This window comes from Gopherus evgoodei, chromosome 3, assembly GCF_007399415.2.
Source record: "Gopherus evgoodei ecotype Sinaloan lineage chromosome 3, rGopEvg1_v1.p, whole genome shotgun sequence".
Taxonomy (NCBI): domain Eukaryota; kingdom Metazoa; phylum Chordata; order Testudines; family Testudinidae; genus Gopherus; species Gopherus evgoodei.
Genome location: NC_044324.1, coordinates 126,156,611 through 126,170,827, shown reverse-complemented (window position 1 = coordinate 126,170,827; position 14,217 = coordinate 126,156,611). Strand labels below are relative to the sequence as shown.

At 39.4% G+C, this 14,217-nt stretch overlaps 1 protein-coding gene across 1 annotated transcript in view; it reads left to right on the top strand.

Annotated features, from left to right (window-relative positions):
- The window catches only part of SYNE1 (spectrin repeat containing nuclear envelope protein 1), a 402,501-nt gene that overhangs the window by 192,397 nt on the left and 195,887 nt on the right, over window positions 1-14,217 (top strand). Inside the window, exons 71-76 of the mRNA XM_030556596.1 lie at window positions 1,424-1,600; window positions 3,545-3,691; window positions 6,068-6,193; window positions 7,646-7,822; window positions 10,106-10,371; window positions 11,755-13,915. Of these exons, the coding sequence (XP_030412456.1) occupies window positions 1,424-1,600; window positions 3,545-3,691; window positions 6,068-6,193; window positions 7,646-7,822; window positions 10,106-10,371; window positions 11,755-13,915 (3,054 nt within the window). The remainder of the gene's footprint in view (window positions 1-1,423; window positions 1,601-3,544; window positions 3,692-6,067; window positions 6,194-7,645; window positions 7,823-10,105; window positions 10,372-11,754; window positions 13,916-14,217) is intronic.

Sequence of the window (14,217 nt, the reverse complement as noted above, 5' to 3'; positions counted from 1 at the left end):
GAAAGGCAAAATCCTTACCTCAAAATGCCTTCAAACTATGGGCCAGATAGTGATGTCCTAACTTACTTTTTGATTAGCATGTTACTCCTTAAGTCGTTTCATTGTGTGAAATCCTCGTTCCCTTGAAGTCAATGGCATAATTACTATCTACATCCATGGGGCCATAATTTCATCTATTGTTCTTAATGGGGCCATTTTGGATCAGTTACTGTCAGTGTCAAAATTTGATCCTAGTATTAGATTCGATATGAAAAAGAGGTGATAAGCAGCAACAGGGAGGGACTGTTGACAAGGAAAGATGAAAGTTCCTCAATTTAGGACAAAGCACATCATATTGGTTCATTTAAGATGTTTGTAATATGTCTAGAGGATACCTATGTATGTGAATTTGCTGGATTCTGCTGATTGTGTCAAACTAGGATCTCTTGGGTGACAAAGGCTTTAAAAGAGATTGTACAGTCTAATAGCTTGAACATAACAGTTTTCTCATGAAATCTAATGACAAATACTGTCAAGGTTTCTTTCCCCACTCTGAACTTTAGGGTACAGATGTGGGGACCTGCATGGACACTCCTAAGTCTAATTACTAGCCTAGCTCTGGTATACTGCCACTACCCAGAATTCCAGTGTCTGGAGCACTCTCTGTTCCCCCAAAACTTCGCCCCCTCCCTGGGTTGCCTTGAGGGACTTCACCAGTTCCCTGGTGAATACAGATCTAAACCCCTTGGATCTTAAAACAAGGAGAAATTTACCATCCCCCTCCTTTCCCCCCACTAATCCCTGGTGAGTCCAGATCCAATCCCCTTGGATCTTAACACACGGAAAAATCAATCAGGTCCTTAAAAAGAAAGCTTTTAAATAAAGAAAGAAAAGGTAAAAATTATCTCTGTAAAATCAGGATGGAAAATGGTTTACAGGGTAATCAGATTCCTGTAGACCAGAGAGACCCCCCCAGCCTTAGGTTCAAAGTTACAGCAAACAGAGGTAAAATCTTTCTAGCAAAAAGAAACATTTACAAGTTGAGGAAACAAAAATAAGACTAACATGCCTTGCCTGGCTAATTACTTACAAGTCTGAAACATGAGAGACTGATTCAGAAAGATTTGGAGAGCCTGGATGGATGTCTGGTCCCTCTTAGTCCCAAGAGCGAACAACAACAACACAAAGAGCACAAAAAAAAGACTTCCCTCCACCAAGATTTGAAAATATCTTGTCCCCCTATTGGTCCTCTGGTCACGTGTCAGCCAGGTTTACTGAGCTTTTTAACCCTTTACAGGTAAAAGAGACATTAACCCTTAACTGTTTATAACAAATACATTTAAGAAAAATATTCAAGCATATAATGTGTTGCTTTAAGAAGTCATCACTCAGATGCGGTTTGACTATGAAAGTATTTTTTATGGGTGTTTTAATCTTTTTTTAGGCAATGATGGAAGAGATTGCAGGATTTGAAGACCATTTGAACAGCCTTAAAAATAAAGGTGACTATTTGATCAATCAAGGTGCAGAACATCTTCAAGCAAAATTTAAGCAAAACACACAAACCCATCTACAGGGGACAAGGGACAGTTATTCAGCCATATGTAGTACAGCTCAGAGAGTAAGTCTTTTTTCAACAGTGTATATGGGATATAACTATAAACATGCTGGTTATGTACAATATTGTAATTCTGTGCAGGATGGGAATAATGTATTAGAATTTCTGTAATAATTTGATGTTTCATGAAATTGTGTAAAAGCTGACTCTACAGGTTACTAATTGTGCCACCATTCCTTATGCTAGAGATAGACTGATTAAAGTGGCCATTTTTTGCCATAACTTCTACTCCACGTAACCCCAGATTGACTTAAAATCCTTATTTACAGGGGTATACAAATTTATTATTAATATAAAATCAGGGAAACATGGTCTCCATCCAGGAAAGGAATGAGTTTTTAAATCAAATTTTAGAAAGAGTTTGACTATATTTATTATTAAAGCATAAAGGTTAAGTGTGGCTAAATAAATAAAGTCCACATGTGTAGCTCCATGCTGTATATAATCAAAGGTGTTAAAAATCAGCTGAGGTCAAAGTTCTATTGAAGCTTATTTGTTTTGAGCAAGCTTAGGTTTAGATTGATTCATATTGGCCCAGATTCTGCAAACACTTGCCCACTCGCTTCCCTTAACGCAGTATGAGTTATTCCGCTGAAGTCAATGGAATTGTTCAGTGTGTAAAGTGAAACATGTTGGTATTTCTTCACAGGATTGGGGCAGTAGTGAAGTCTGTTTCAACTCTTTAGAGTGAAATTCACCTCTCTGAAGAAAACGTTGTGTGGGGTCCCCTTCATTGGGGTGAACTTTATACTTAGTGCCAGCATTTTGTGAACATCCATTACTAGCAACTGATGATGTGCTAAGAAATTCTGTCTTCCCTGACACAAAGAAGAGTCTTAGCTGGGCCTTCCTGTTGATCCAGTTAGCAGAAAGGGCCATTTTCTTTAAAAAAGGGGTGTGTGTATGCAGAAAAGACCTAAAATGAAAAGTAATGAATAAAGATACAAAAACAACCTAATAATCACTTCATTCAGTCTCTGTTTTTTTCCTCCTAAAATCTCTGGGCTACACAGTGTCTGTTTCCTCCTCAAGTGACCAAGGCATGGTGAGAGCATCAGGAGCTTTCCTCCCTCTTACACCCTTGACTGCATGGGGTGAGACACCACTGGAGGGTTTGCTCTCACAGTGTTAGGGCTGCCAGTCCTCACAGGCCGTAGAACCATGGTCCTGCCTCTCTGTTCATGCCAGCAGATCTGACCAATCATGAAAGGTTTCGTGCAATACACGCCATACATAGATTTAACTAACTATGGCCTGGTGGGTTGCTCCAGAAAGCATATGCCCCCCCTCACCCCCAGACCTCTTCACTGTCCCCACACACATAGATGGAGTTGTATTTACAAGGCATAACCAAGCCTTTATTTGAAACTGTCTCTGTGAAAAGTCCAGAGCTTAATTTTTCAACACATAGTTAAGCATCACTGAACAAATTTACACTAGCCAAATGCTTTCCCATTAAGAAAAATGAATATTAACATATCAAATAAGCAACAGTCATCGCCATCTAGAGTTATTAACCTAAACTCCCTGAAAAGTGTGAAATTGCCTCATAATATTAAGATATATTACATTGAAAAAAATATAGATATTTCTAGAATGTGATGTAGCTGAAGTACAGAAACGGGATATTATGGATATTGTACTAGACTGATTTAGTGTTGTTGGTTTGTTTTTTTTTTAAAGCATCTGAAGTTTGAACAAGATTAGTGAATTTAACAAGGGAACGTCTAGTGCTTGCCAGCAAGTTCCATCATGGGCCAGTTAGTGCACCATGGTTCAGACTAAGGTACCATGTAGACAAGCCCTTAGCCTCTTTTGAAAATTTTACCTAATGTCTGAAAAATACATCTTGGTTGGAGTTTATTGAGAGACCCATATTTTATATTATCTTCCATTTTTTAATCAGTGTCAGAAGTGTCAATTACCTTACTGTTCTTTTTATTCTAGGTGTACCAGAGTTTGGAACATGAACTCCAGAAGCATGTTAACCATCAGGATACTCTACAACAGTGTCAGGCTTGGCTCTCTACAGTTCAGCTAGAGTTAAAACCAAGCATGTGGCCACCTTTCAGTCTGGCAGATGCAGTTAAGCAGGTAAAAGTTGTGCACATGAATGTAAACCCAGTTTGCTCAAAATGTCGCTTACTTATCCTTTTTGGTGTGAATCCAAATAAGTGCTTAATACCAAATAAGTGCCTAATATAGCAGAAAACTGCCTCTCTGGCTCTTCACTCATGGAAACTTCAGAGCCTCACTGGCTACTCACAGTTCCAAGTGTTCATGCGCTAGGGGCAGCATAATACAGTTTTAGGCACCATGCACCTACTCCATCCCAGGACTGAGACTCTTGCTAGCCCAGCATCATAAATGAAAATAAGATATTTAATATAAAGTTGAGCAACTCAATAAACATGCTCAGAGATTTCATCGAAGAGCTTAACACTGAGGTTCCCGTTCTGGCCAGCCATCCATCTGTCTATTTATGTTCTTGTACCAGCCTCATTATAATGGTGTCATTGGCACACAGTGGTGTAATGGGAAACATTTAAAAAGGTGTCATCCTGAGGTTATTGGGTTGCCCCTGGCTGATAGCTTTCTTTTGGAGTTCTGCCAGGGAAAGGAAGCAAAGAGATATGTAGGCTCCCCAGAATCTCGCACAGAAATATGGGACTTGAAAAAATGCATCCCATCCACACACTCCAATGGAAACCAAACAGTAGAGGGTGGCAGACACTCTCCTTTTCACGGCACGTCAGCACTTGGAAATTGGTAGAGAAGATCCGTCCCCAAATGCTTCCAGGATTTTTTTATTTTATTTTGAAGTGCACAAATCTAAGTTCAAAGCTGATCAATTCCTCTACCCACAGCTACACAGGGGAGTTCTCCCAGATCCTAGACAAACAAAATTAATGCTGGCTGTTGGATAGGAATACTCACTGTCCCAACCATCAGGACTAGGAGACCTTGGTAGCAGTGGTGATAATGATGATATAAATGACAAGACAGGTAGATCGTGGAGTGTGGAAACTGGGGAGCTCACGTATGACTTTCCGCATCTCCAGACAGCTACATGCTTTGTAGCCATCACACTGGCATTGTGATGAGGTGGTCTCCATAGTCATCCAGCTATTCTCTGTGATGGGGCCAGGTATGGGAGATGACTTTTCTATAAGATACAGTTTCCTTATCAGCCACACGTGACTTTAGTAAGTAAGTTTTAGTTCTGTGCTCTGTCAACCTGAAATGAAGTATCTCTGGTCTTCTACAGCTTATATATCCCATAGGGCCCGATCCCTCTTACAATGTCCTTATCTGAGATCTGATTTCAGATGCACCCATGCAGAATCACTATGTAATACAAAATTGCCTTAAGGAATTTTCCATGTCCCTTTTTGTGGATTTTGACCTCTTCTGGTTGTTGTTGTTTTTTTCCGCATACAAAGGAAGTATGAAGTAAGGTGTTGTCATAAGACTCTGGTATCACAGAAAGTAATTTGAAATTGTTGTTGTTTCATTATTACTCGGTTATTTTTAATACTTAACTATTTTGCATAAATTTTGTGCCCTGTATTAAAATCGAACTGACTTGAAGCTGCGCATTCAGAAATTTAGGGTCATATCACCTACATCTGTTAGAGGAGAGGACTCATGCCACAGATTGTGGCTGGGCAGGATAGGGAAGGAAGAAATACCACCCCTGTAGCGTTGTTTTTCCCTTCGCTTGAGCCTCTTTGAAAGAGTTCTTCAGGGACGAGTTTTCACTCTCTGGTGGGGCCAGTTATGGGAGACAGCTTTTTCTATAGGATACAGTTTCCTTACCAGCCACACATGACTTAGTAGGTAAGTTAGTGCTGTGCTTGTCAACATTAATATAACCCTTTCCTGTGTGACGGGAAACTCCTTCAAGGGGCATCCCATGGACAGTAGCTGGAGGGAAAGCCCGTAGCCCTGTCAGAGTTGTGCTGCCATGGAGGCAAAGGAGGACTGGGAGGGCTCTGAGGGGAATATGGAGAAATCAGCCCTCTGCACAGATTACCTTGAATCCCTCCAGAATCTATTCAGATCTTGGAGAATTCATAGGTCTAGACAGCCACCTCTCTCAGCTCAACAGTGGGGCAAATCCTGTTTCCTTTTCTACTGAGGAAATTATCTAGATGAAACTCTGCATGTTTAAACATGCAGAGCATGCAGTTCTTTGTAAGGGAATAATCTGTATAGGGGGATGCATGTCCCTCAGTGCTTTGATCTAAAAAATAAACGAGAGATAGTCATCATTCTTTAGCATTGTGAGCAATATATTTCCCATAGGTTTATTTGTAAATAGTCCAGGTAATTTGTGGTTATGACAAAATAGCCTTCGCTGAAGTGCTGGTCTCTTACATTTACTATCCATCTAAAAATCATGAGAAATGAAAGTTTTAATGCAATGTGATGAGTTCCAGAATATATGTGAAGATTGTCTTCCTTCAGGTTAAACATTTCCGAGCTCTGCAGGAACAGGCAAGCACATACTTGGATCTCTTGTGCTCTATGTGCGATTTGTCAGACACCAAAGTGAAGAATACAGCAACAGACATTCAGCAAACAAAGCAAACGGTAGGAGATAAACCTCAGCAGCCAACCTCTAATCCTCCTTAGAGTTTTAATTGTCTTGATCTATCCGCTTATACAAGGTTCATATTAGGTAAAGAAACATCTTCTGTACTTGCATCTTAACTTTCTCACTGAGGAAATTTTACTTCTTTTAAAGTTATACTTTCATGCTGCCATCCTGCTATTCAACACAAGCATCTTAGAGTAAGGTTACTGGAGTGGGGATATTCAGGAAGAGTGCTTCAGGGCAGCAGTATATAATATATATTATGGCTGTGTGAGAAAGAAGAACTGGGCCAGTGTATTACTGTTTTTTCAGTTGCACAAACATGACTTTGTCTATTTTCTAATTCATAAGTTTACATTTTCTTAAATACTAAGCAACACTAGGCTGATTTTCCTGTTTATCACTAAAAGTGGTATACCATAAAATCTTCTACAATGATACTTTTAATTTTTAAATAAAATATACTTTTACATGTGCGTGTGTAGAAATATACTATTATATCAGAGATTTAACTTAAAAATATATACACCTAAGCTATCCACGAAGAAACATCAGTTACATTCTTCCATAAAAACATCTCACTGCAGAATATGCTTTACCAGGAGAAACCACATTCTGATAACATTTAAAATTCACTCCATTGAGTGTAACAGTCTAATCCATACAGTAACCATATTCCATATTAGAGAAGCAAGTTAAAATCCATATCCAAGGAACCCATAAACTAAAGTCTACAGATATATACAGAATAGATAAAAGGTTCTTCAAGTCTTAGCAATAGGAATGGCTTGTTAAATAACAAGCAGGAGAAAAAAACATAAGTAGGATAGCACCAAGACATTTTAAGCCTTTTGAGAACCTAAGTCTTAAAGGCATCTCACTGTTGCATTTGAAGCAAGTGACACTGTTAATATGGGTTTAACGTGACTGATGGACTCAGATTTGGTAAGCATTCTCCTTGCTGAATTCTTGGAATTCTCCTAAAAGACACATAAGCAAAAGAACTGTGTTAGGCAAATTAAAATGAAACACATAAATTGAATTAATATTCACTAAGTCAATGATTCATGAAGTGCAAGCAAGAGAGTAAAGAGACTTTAATTGTATAGTTGATTTGAGCTTTTAAAGGAATCGTTGGGTCCTGAATTCTCTCTAAATAATTGTTAGTTTCTTTTTCTTTTTTAAGCCTCTTTCACGATTGAATCAAAATGAATTTCTTTGTTAGCTTTCCTAGTAACTTCTTGTGGCTTTCCTCTGACACTGTCTTGTTTTGTGACTTTCCAAGGTTAAGGATTTTTGGACAGGAATGCCTTCTGCAAGCTCCACTTAGTCCCCTCAACAATCTACTCCTCAAATCTGTCCTTTGCACAGTTCTACTGTACATGTCACACAGCACATGAATAATTACATTAAAACATCTCCATCACTATTAATTTTTTTTTTTAAAGATCGAGAAGCAGATAATGCACTCACAGTACCTGGCTCAGAGTTGGGAAGAGATCAAACAAATGAAGGCTGAGCTTTGGATATATTTCCAGGATGCTGACCACCAACTACAGAATATGAAGAGGAGATGGGCAGAACTGGAACTAAACGTTGCCCAGAACATGGTTTTGCAGGCTAAGGTAAGGAGTCGTGTTCTAAAAGCGAAGAAAGGAGGAAATGTATCCAACAGTTCATTTGATTATAGAACTTGCTGTATGCCCTGCATGGGTGCATTAATTCTGTAACAACTATGCAAGGAAGGATTAGAGGGGACTGTGTTTATTATTTTGGTGCTACGGAGAGCTAAAGCAAAAAGAGAAGTACTTTAATACTTCCCTATGCTTTTAGAGCAGTCAGTCAAATCTTTACTGTGCTAGGTTTCCTTTGTTTTCAGGAGGCTAATTGCCTATTGCATTTGGTCTGAAGTTAAAATCTGTGACATACTATGACAACTAACTAAATAACATAACTATTTCTAAAGCAGTCTAAACTATTGTCTGACATAATTTGACTAGGGCTGTCGATTAATTGCAGTTAACTCACATGATTAAAAAAAATTAATTGCAATAAAAATTAATTGCTATTAATCACAGTTTTAATCGCACTGTTAAACAATAGAATACCAATTGAAATGTATTAAATATCTCGGATGTTTTTTCTACATTTTCAAACATTTTATTTCAATTTACAACACAAAATACAAAGTTTACAATGCTCACTTTATATTATTTTTATTACAATTATTTACACAGTAAAAATGATAAACAAAAGAAATAGTAGTTTTCAGTTCAGCTCATAAATACTGTAGTGCAATCTCTATTGTGAAAGTGCAACTTACAAATGCAGAATTTTTTGTTGCATAAATGCTCTCAAAAACAAAACAATGTAAAACTTCAGCACCTACAAGTGCACTCAGTCCTACTTCTTGTTCAGCCAATCGCTCAGATAAACATGTTTGTCTACATTTACGGGAGATAATGCTGCCTGCTTCTTGTTTATAATGTTGCCAGAAAGTGAGAGCAAGTGTTTTCATGGCACTGGTGTAGCTGCCATTGCAAGGTATTTACGTGCCAGATGCGCAAAACATTCCTATGTGCCTTCATGCTTTCGCCACCATTCTAGAGGACATGCTTCCAAGCCGATGATGCTCGTTAAAAAAATAATGCATCAGTTACATTTGTGACTGAACTCTTTGGGAAAAAATTAACTGTCTCCTGCTCTCTTTTATCTGCATTCTGCCATGTATTTCATGTTATAATAGTCTCAGATGATGACCCAGGACATATTGTTCGATTTAAGAACATTTTCACTGCAGATATGACAAAACACAAAGAGGATACCAATGTGAGATTTCTAAAGATAGCTACCGCACTTGACCCATGGTTTAAGAATCTGAAGTACCTTCTAAAATCTGAGAGGGATGAGGTATGAAGCATGCTTTAAGAAGTCTTAAAAGCACAACATTCTGATGTGGAAACTGCAGAACCTAAGCCACCAAAAAAGAAAATCAACCTTCTGCTGGTGGCATCTAACTCAGATGATGAAAGTGAACATGTGTTGGTCCACTTTGCTTTGGACCGTTGTTGAGCAGAACCTGTCATCAGCATGGATGTGCATCTCCTGGAATGGTGGTTGAAGCAATGAGGAACATATGAATCTTTAGGGCATTTGCCATGTAAATATCTTGTGACACAGGCTACAACAGTGCCATGCAAATGCCTGTTCTCACTTTCACGTAACATAAACAAGAAGCAGGCAGCATTATCTCTTACAAATGTAAACCTACTTGTTTGTCTGAGCGCTTGCCTAAACAAGAAGTAGGGCTGAGTGGACTTGTAGGCTCTAAAGTTTTACATTGTTTTGTTTTTGAGTGCAGTTATGTAACAAAAACATTCTACATTTCTAAATTGCACTTTCACGTTAGAGATTGCACTACAGTACTTGTATGAGGTGAATTGAAAATACAATTTCTATATCATTTATACAGTGCAAATATTAATAAACAAAGTGAGGGATGTACACTTCGTATTCTGTGTTGTAATTGAAATAGATTTATTTGAAAACATAGAAAAAACATCCAAAAATATTTAATAAACTTAAATTGATATTCTATTGTTTAACAGTGCGATTAATTGCAATTAATTTTTTTAACCATGACTATTATTTTTTTACTTAATCACGTGAGTTAACTGCGATTTACAGGCTTTTGTGAAGATTGCTCTTATACCCTTCCCCCAGCCAGTACTTGGAGCGGCAAGCCAGGGTCAGGAAAGGATCTTATTCCTCCTTGTATACCTGCACAACTGCATAAAGCTGTGCCACAGTGAAGCTCTAACTCGATGTTTTCAGAGTTTTCATTCAAACCTCAGATTATATTTGTAATGGAACATCTCAATTTCATTTTTGTTTTGTGTCTCTAACAGGAGTTCAGTCAGAAGCTGCATTCTAAAGAGGCAGCTCTTACCGCTGTGACTGAAAAGGTGAATAAACTAACACAAGGACAGGAGTCTCCTGAGCATAAGGAAATAGGTCACTTCAGCAACCAGTGGCTGGACCTCTGCCTTCAGGCAAACAATTTGCTTATACAACGGGAGGAGGATCTTCAGAGGACGAGGGATTACCATGATCGCATGAATGTAGTAGAAATCTTCTTGCAAAAGTTTACAAAGGAATGGGACAACTTGGCCAGGTAGAGAGGCCTGACTCACACAAAGCTGACACTTCGCACACTTGTTAAAAAATCTTACTAGGGTTGCCAACTTTCTGATTTCTGAAAACCAGACACTGCAGCAGAAGAGCAAGAATCTCTCCCCTGCCCACCTCTTCCCCCGAGGTCCCACTCCTGTCACTCACTCCTCCTCGCTCAATCCTGTCCCCCTCTCTGCCCTCCCACGAGCTGGGATCCCTCTGCTCTGAGGCTAGGACGGGAGCCTGCTTGCCCATGGGATGCAGGTAAGAGGCAGCCCCAGCTGAGCAGGGGCTGGCGTGGGTTGATGACCCAGCACATCCTCTGTTGCCCCACTCACCTTTCCCCCTGTGGTAACTGGAATTTTAGTGTCCGGTCAGTACATGTGACCGGACTCTGTACAGATCCCCTTTCAACCAGACTTTTCAGTCAAAAACCAGACAACTGGCAACCCTGTTTCTTACAGTGTCTTAAGAGGCTACGTCCACTAAAATCCTTTTTCTACACCTTACTTAATAAAAACTCCTAATAGCAGAATTTGTTATTTTGAGGTGGAAGGAGGTTGAAGTACACAATGCTTGTATTTTTTAAATAGACGAGATCCTCAGCTCTTGTCCTCAAGGGGTGTACACTAACTAACTCCAGCTAAGGATTTGGGCCTATACCTGTGCTACTTTAGAAGCCCTTTAATATTCACAGGGGTTGTCAGATCTTGCAAGGTTATAGTTTAACTATTCAAAATTTAATGCATGAATAATTCTGTAATCATAAATGAATACATGACTGAATTAATCAGGAATGCACTTCCAAAAGGCATGCTTTGATATTAGTAGCACATATCTAAACTATTCCATTGTATTTTATATAATGGTTAGTTTTAATGGTCAGATTATTGAAAGCTTAATTTCTCCTGCATCATTGAGATAATATTTTGGGCACTGCCAAAGACCGTATATTTTAAAATAGTAACAGTCCAATTCTGCTCCCATTGAAATCAATTAGTAAAACTCCCTTTGAGTTGAATGGATTGGATCCTAATCAAAGGTATATTTTGTTGTTGTTGTAATATTTTCTCTAGTGCAATATTTGATTTGTTATTTACATATACAGTGTTACATGTGTGAACTGCCAGTACTTACATTGCTAATTTGAATATTTTACCAAATGACAGACACCTTGTGGAGGAGGGGGAGGCATAGTAGAAATATTAAACTTGTAGTTAATGATTGAAGTTGCTATCTTCAAAAGAGCTAAGGGATTTAGGCACCCAGATCCCAATAAACATCAATATGATGTGGGCACCTAACTGTCTTTGGCGCCTTTGAAAACCATACCCTGAGATATCATCTGGCATTTCATTTTTTGTACCATGCATTTTGTCAACAGATCAGATGCTGAAAGTACGACTGTACACCTTGAGGCTCTGAAAAACTTAGCACTGGCTCTGCAGGAGAGGAGATTTGCCCTTGAAGACCTGAAAGACCAGAAACAGAAAATGATGGAACATCTGAATCTAGATGACAAAGAATTAGTGAAAGAGCAGACTGGTCATTTTGAACAACGCTGGTCTCAGCTGGAGGATCTAGTCAAGAAAAAAATCCAGGTTTCTGTCACAACCTTAGAGGAACTGAGTTTGGTGCATTCTAAGTTTCAGGAACTGATGGAGTGGGCAGAAGAGCAGCAGCCTAGCATCACTGAGCCTCTTAAACAAAGCCCTCCTCCAGACCTGGCTCAGAGCCTTCTCATGGATCATCTCACCATTTGCAGTGAACTGGAAGCCAAACAGATTGTTCTCAAAGCACTCATAAAGGATGCTGACAGGGTGATGACCAACCTTGGCCTTAATGAAAGGCAGATCCTCCAGAAGTCCCTTTCAGATGCACAGAATCACATGGATTGTCTTAGTGATCTGGTTGGCCAGAGGAGAAAATACCTGAATAAGTCATTATCTGAAAAGACTCAGTTCTTCATGGCAGCTTTTCAAGCTACAAACCAAATTCAGCAATATGAGAAAAAGATAATGTTCCATGAACATATCTGTCTGTTGCCAGAAGATGTGAGCAAACAGATCAGGACTTGTAAGAGTGCCCAAGCTAGCCTGAAGGCCTATCAGAGTGAAATAACTGGGCTGTGGGCTCAGGGAAGGGATTTAATGAAAGAAACAATGGAACAAGAAAAGAATGAGGTGTTGAACAAACTCCAGGAATTACAGAATGTGTATGACACTGTTTTACAAAAGTGTAGTCAGCGACTGGTAGAACTGGAGAAAAATATGGTTTCAAGGAAATATTTCAAGGAAGATTTGGATAAAGCTTCTCATTGGATAAAACAAGCTGATATTGTCACATTTCCAGAAATAAATTTAATGAATAGTAACTCTGAATTATACTCACAGCTGGCAAAGTACCAGCAGATTCTTGAGCTGTCTCCTGAATATGAAAATCTTTTACTTACACTGGAAAAGGATGGTCAAGAGATCTTGCCATCGCTTAATGAAGTGGATCATTCCTACCTGGAAGAAAAACTGAATGCCCTGCCACAGCAATTTAATATTGTCATTGCCTTAGCCAAAGATAAGTTCTATAAGGTTCAGGAAGCAATTCATACTCGCAAAGAATATGCTTCATTGATTGAGTTGACAACTAAGGCTCTAACTGAACTGGAAGATCAGTTTTTAAGCATGAACAAAGCTCCTGCGGTTCTTTTATCCAAAGAGAGTGTGTCACTCCAGCAGGATTACAAAGCTCTCTTAGGTGAAGTGGTGAACCTGGGTGCAGCAGTGGATGAATTGAACCAGAAGAAGGAGGTTTTTCGAAGCACTGGCCAACCATGGAAACCTGAAGAGATGTTAAAACTCACCACCCTGTATCAGAAGCTGAAAAGGCAAATAGAACAGAGAGTTAATCTTTTGGAGGACACTATAGAGGCCTACAAGGAACATGAGGAAATGTGCCTGCAGCTTGAGACACAATTAGAGGCAGTGAAGAGAGAGCAGATGAAAGTGAATGAAGAAACGCTCCCAGCAGAGGAGAAGCTGAAAAGCTACCATTCTCTGGCTGGCAGCCTGCAAGAGACAGGGATTCTTTTGAAGCGAGTTACTGAACATCTGGAAGCACTTTGTCCTCAGCTTGACCCATCCACCTATGAGATGGCAAATCATCAGGTACAGTCTTGGCAAGAGAAAATGAAGTTGTTGCATGCTGCCATTGGTGACACAGTGATGGAGTGTGAAAACAGGCTGGTGCAAAGCATAGACTTCCAGACTGAGATCTGCCGTTCACTTGACTGGCTGATATGGATGAAAGCAGAAATTAATGGAACGTTAAGCTTGGACCCAAAACTGCAAAACATTCAGGAAGAGATCCGAAAGGTTCAGATTCATCAGGAAGAAGTGCAGTCAAGCCTGAGAATAATGAATGCACTGAACCGTAAAGAAAAGGAGAAGTACGTGAAGGCTAAAGAACTGATACCTGCTGACTTGGAGAACAGCCTCGCTGAGCTATCGGAACTAGATGGTGAAGTTCAAGAAGCCATTCATATGAGGCAGGTTAGTGCATCGTTTAGTCTGTATTTTATTTATTTATTTGCTTCTTGCTGAAAACAATCATTATAAGGTTGCCTTTTCTTATTGTCTGTGATTATGATGAACAGATTGGCTTTGCTAATCATATTGTCTTTTCTGAGGTCTTAGGCACAGTTCATAGTCCAGTCCTATGAAGCGGTATAGGGACAGAAAAGAAGTAAGACCCATCCCAGCTCACACACCTATTCCTTGTGGCCTCCTCAGAGCTTGAGTCTCGGTAGTGGGCAGAGAAAGAACGTTGTCCACAGCTGCTGGTCCCTCAATGA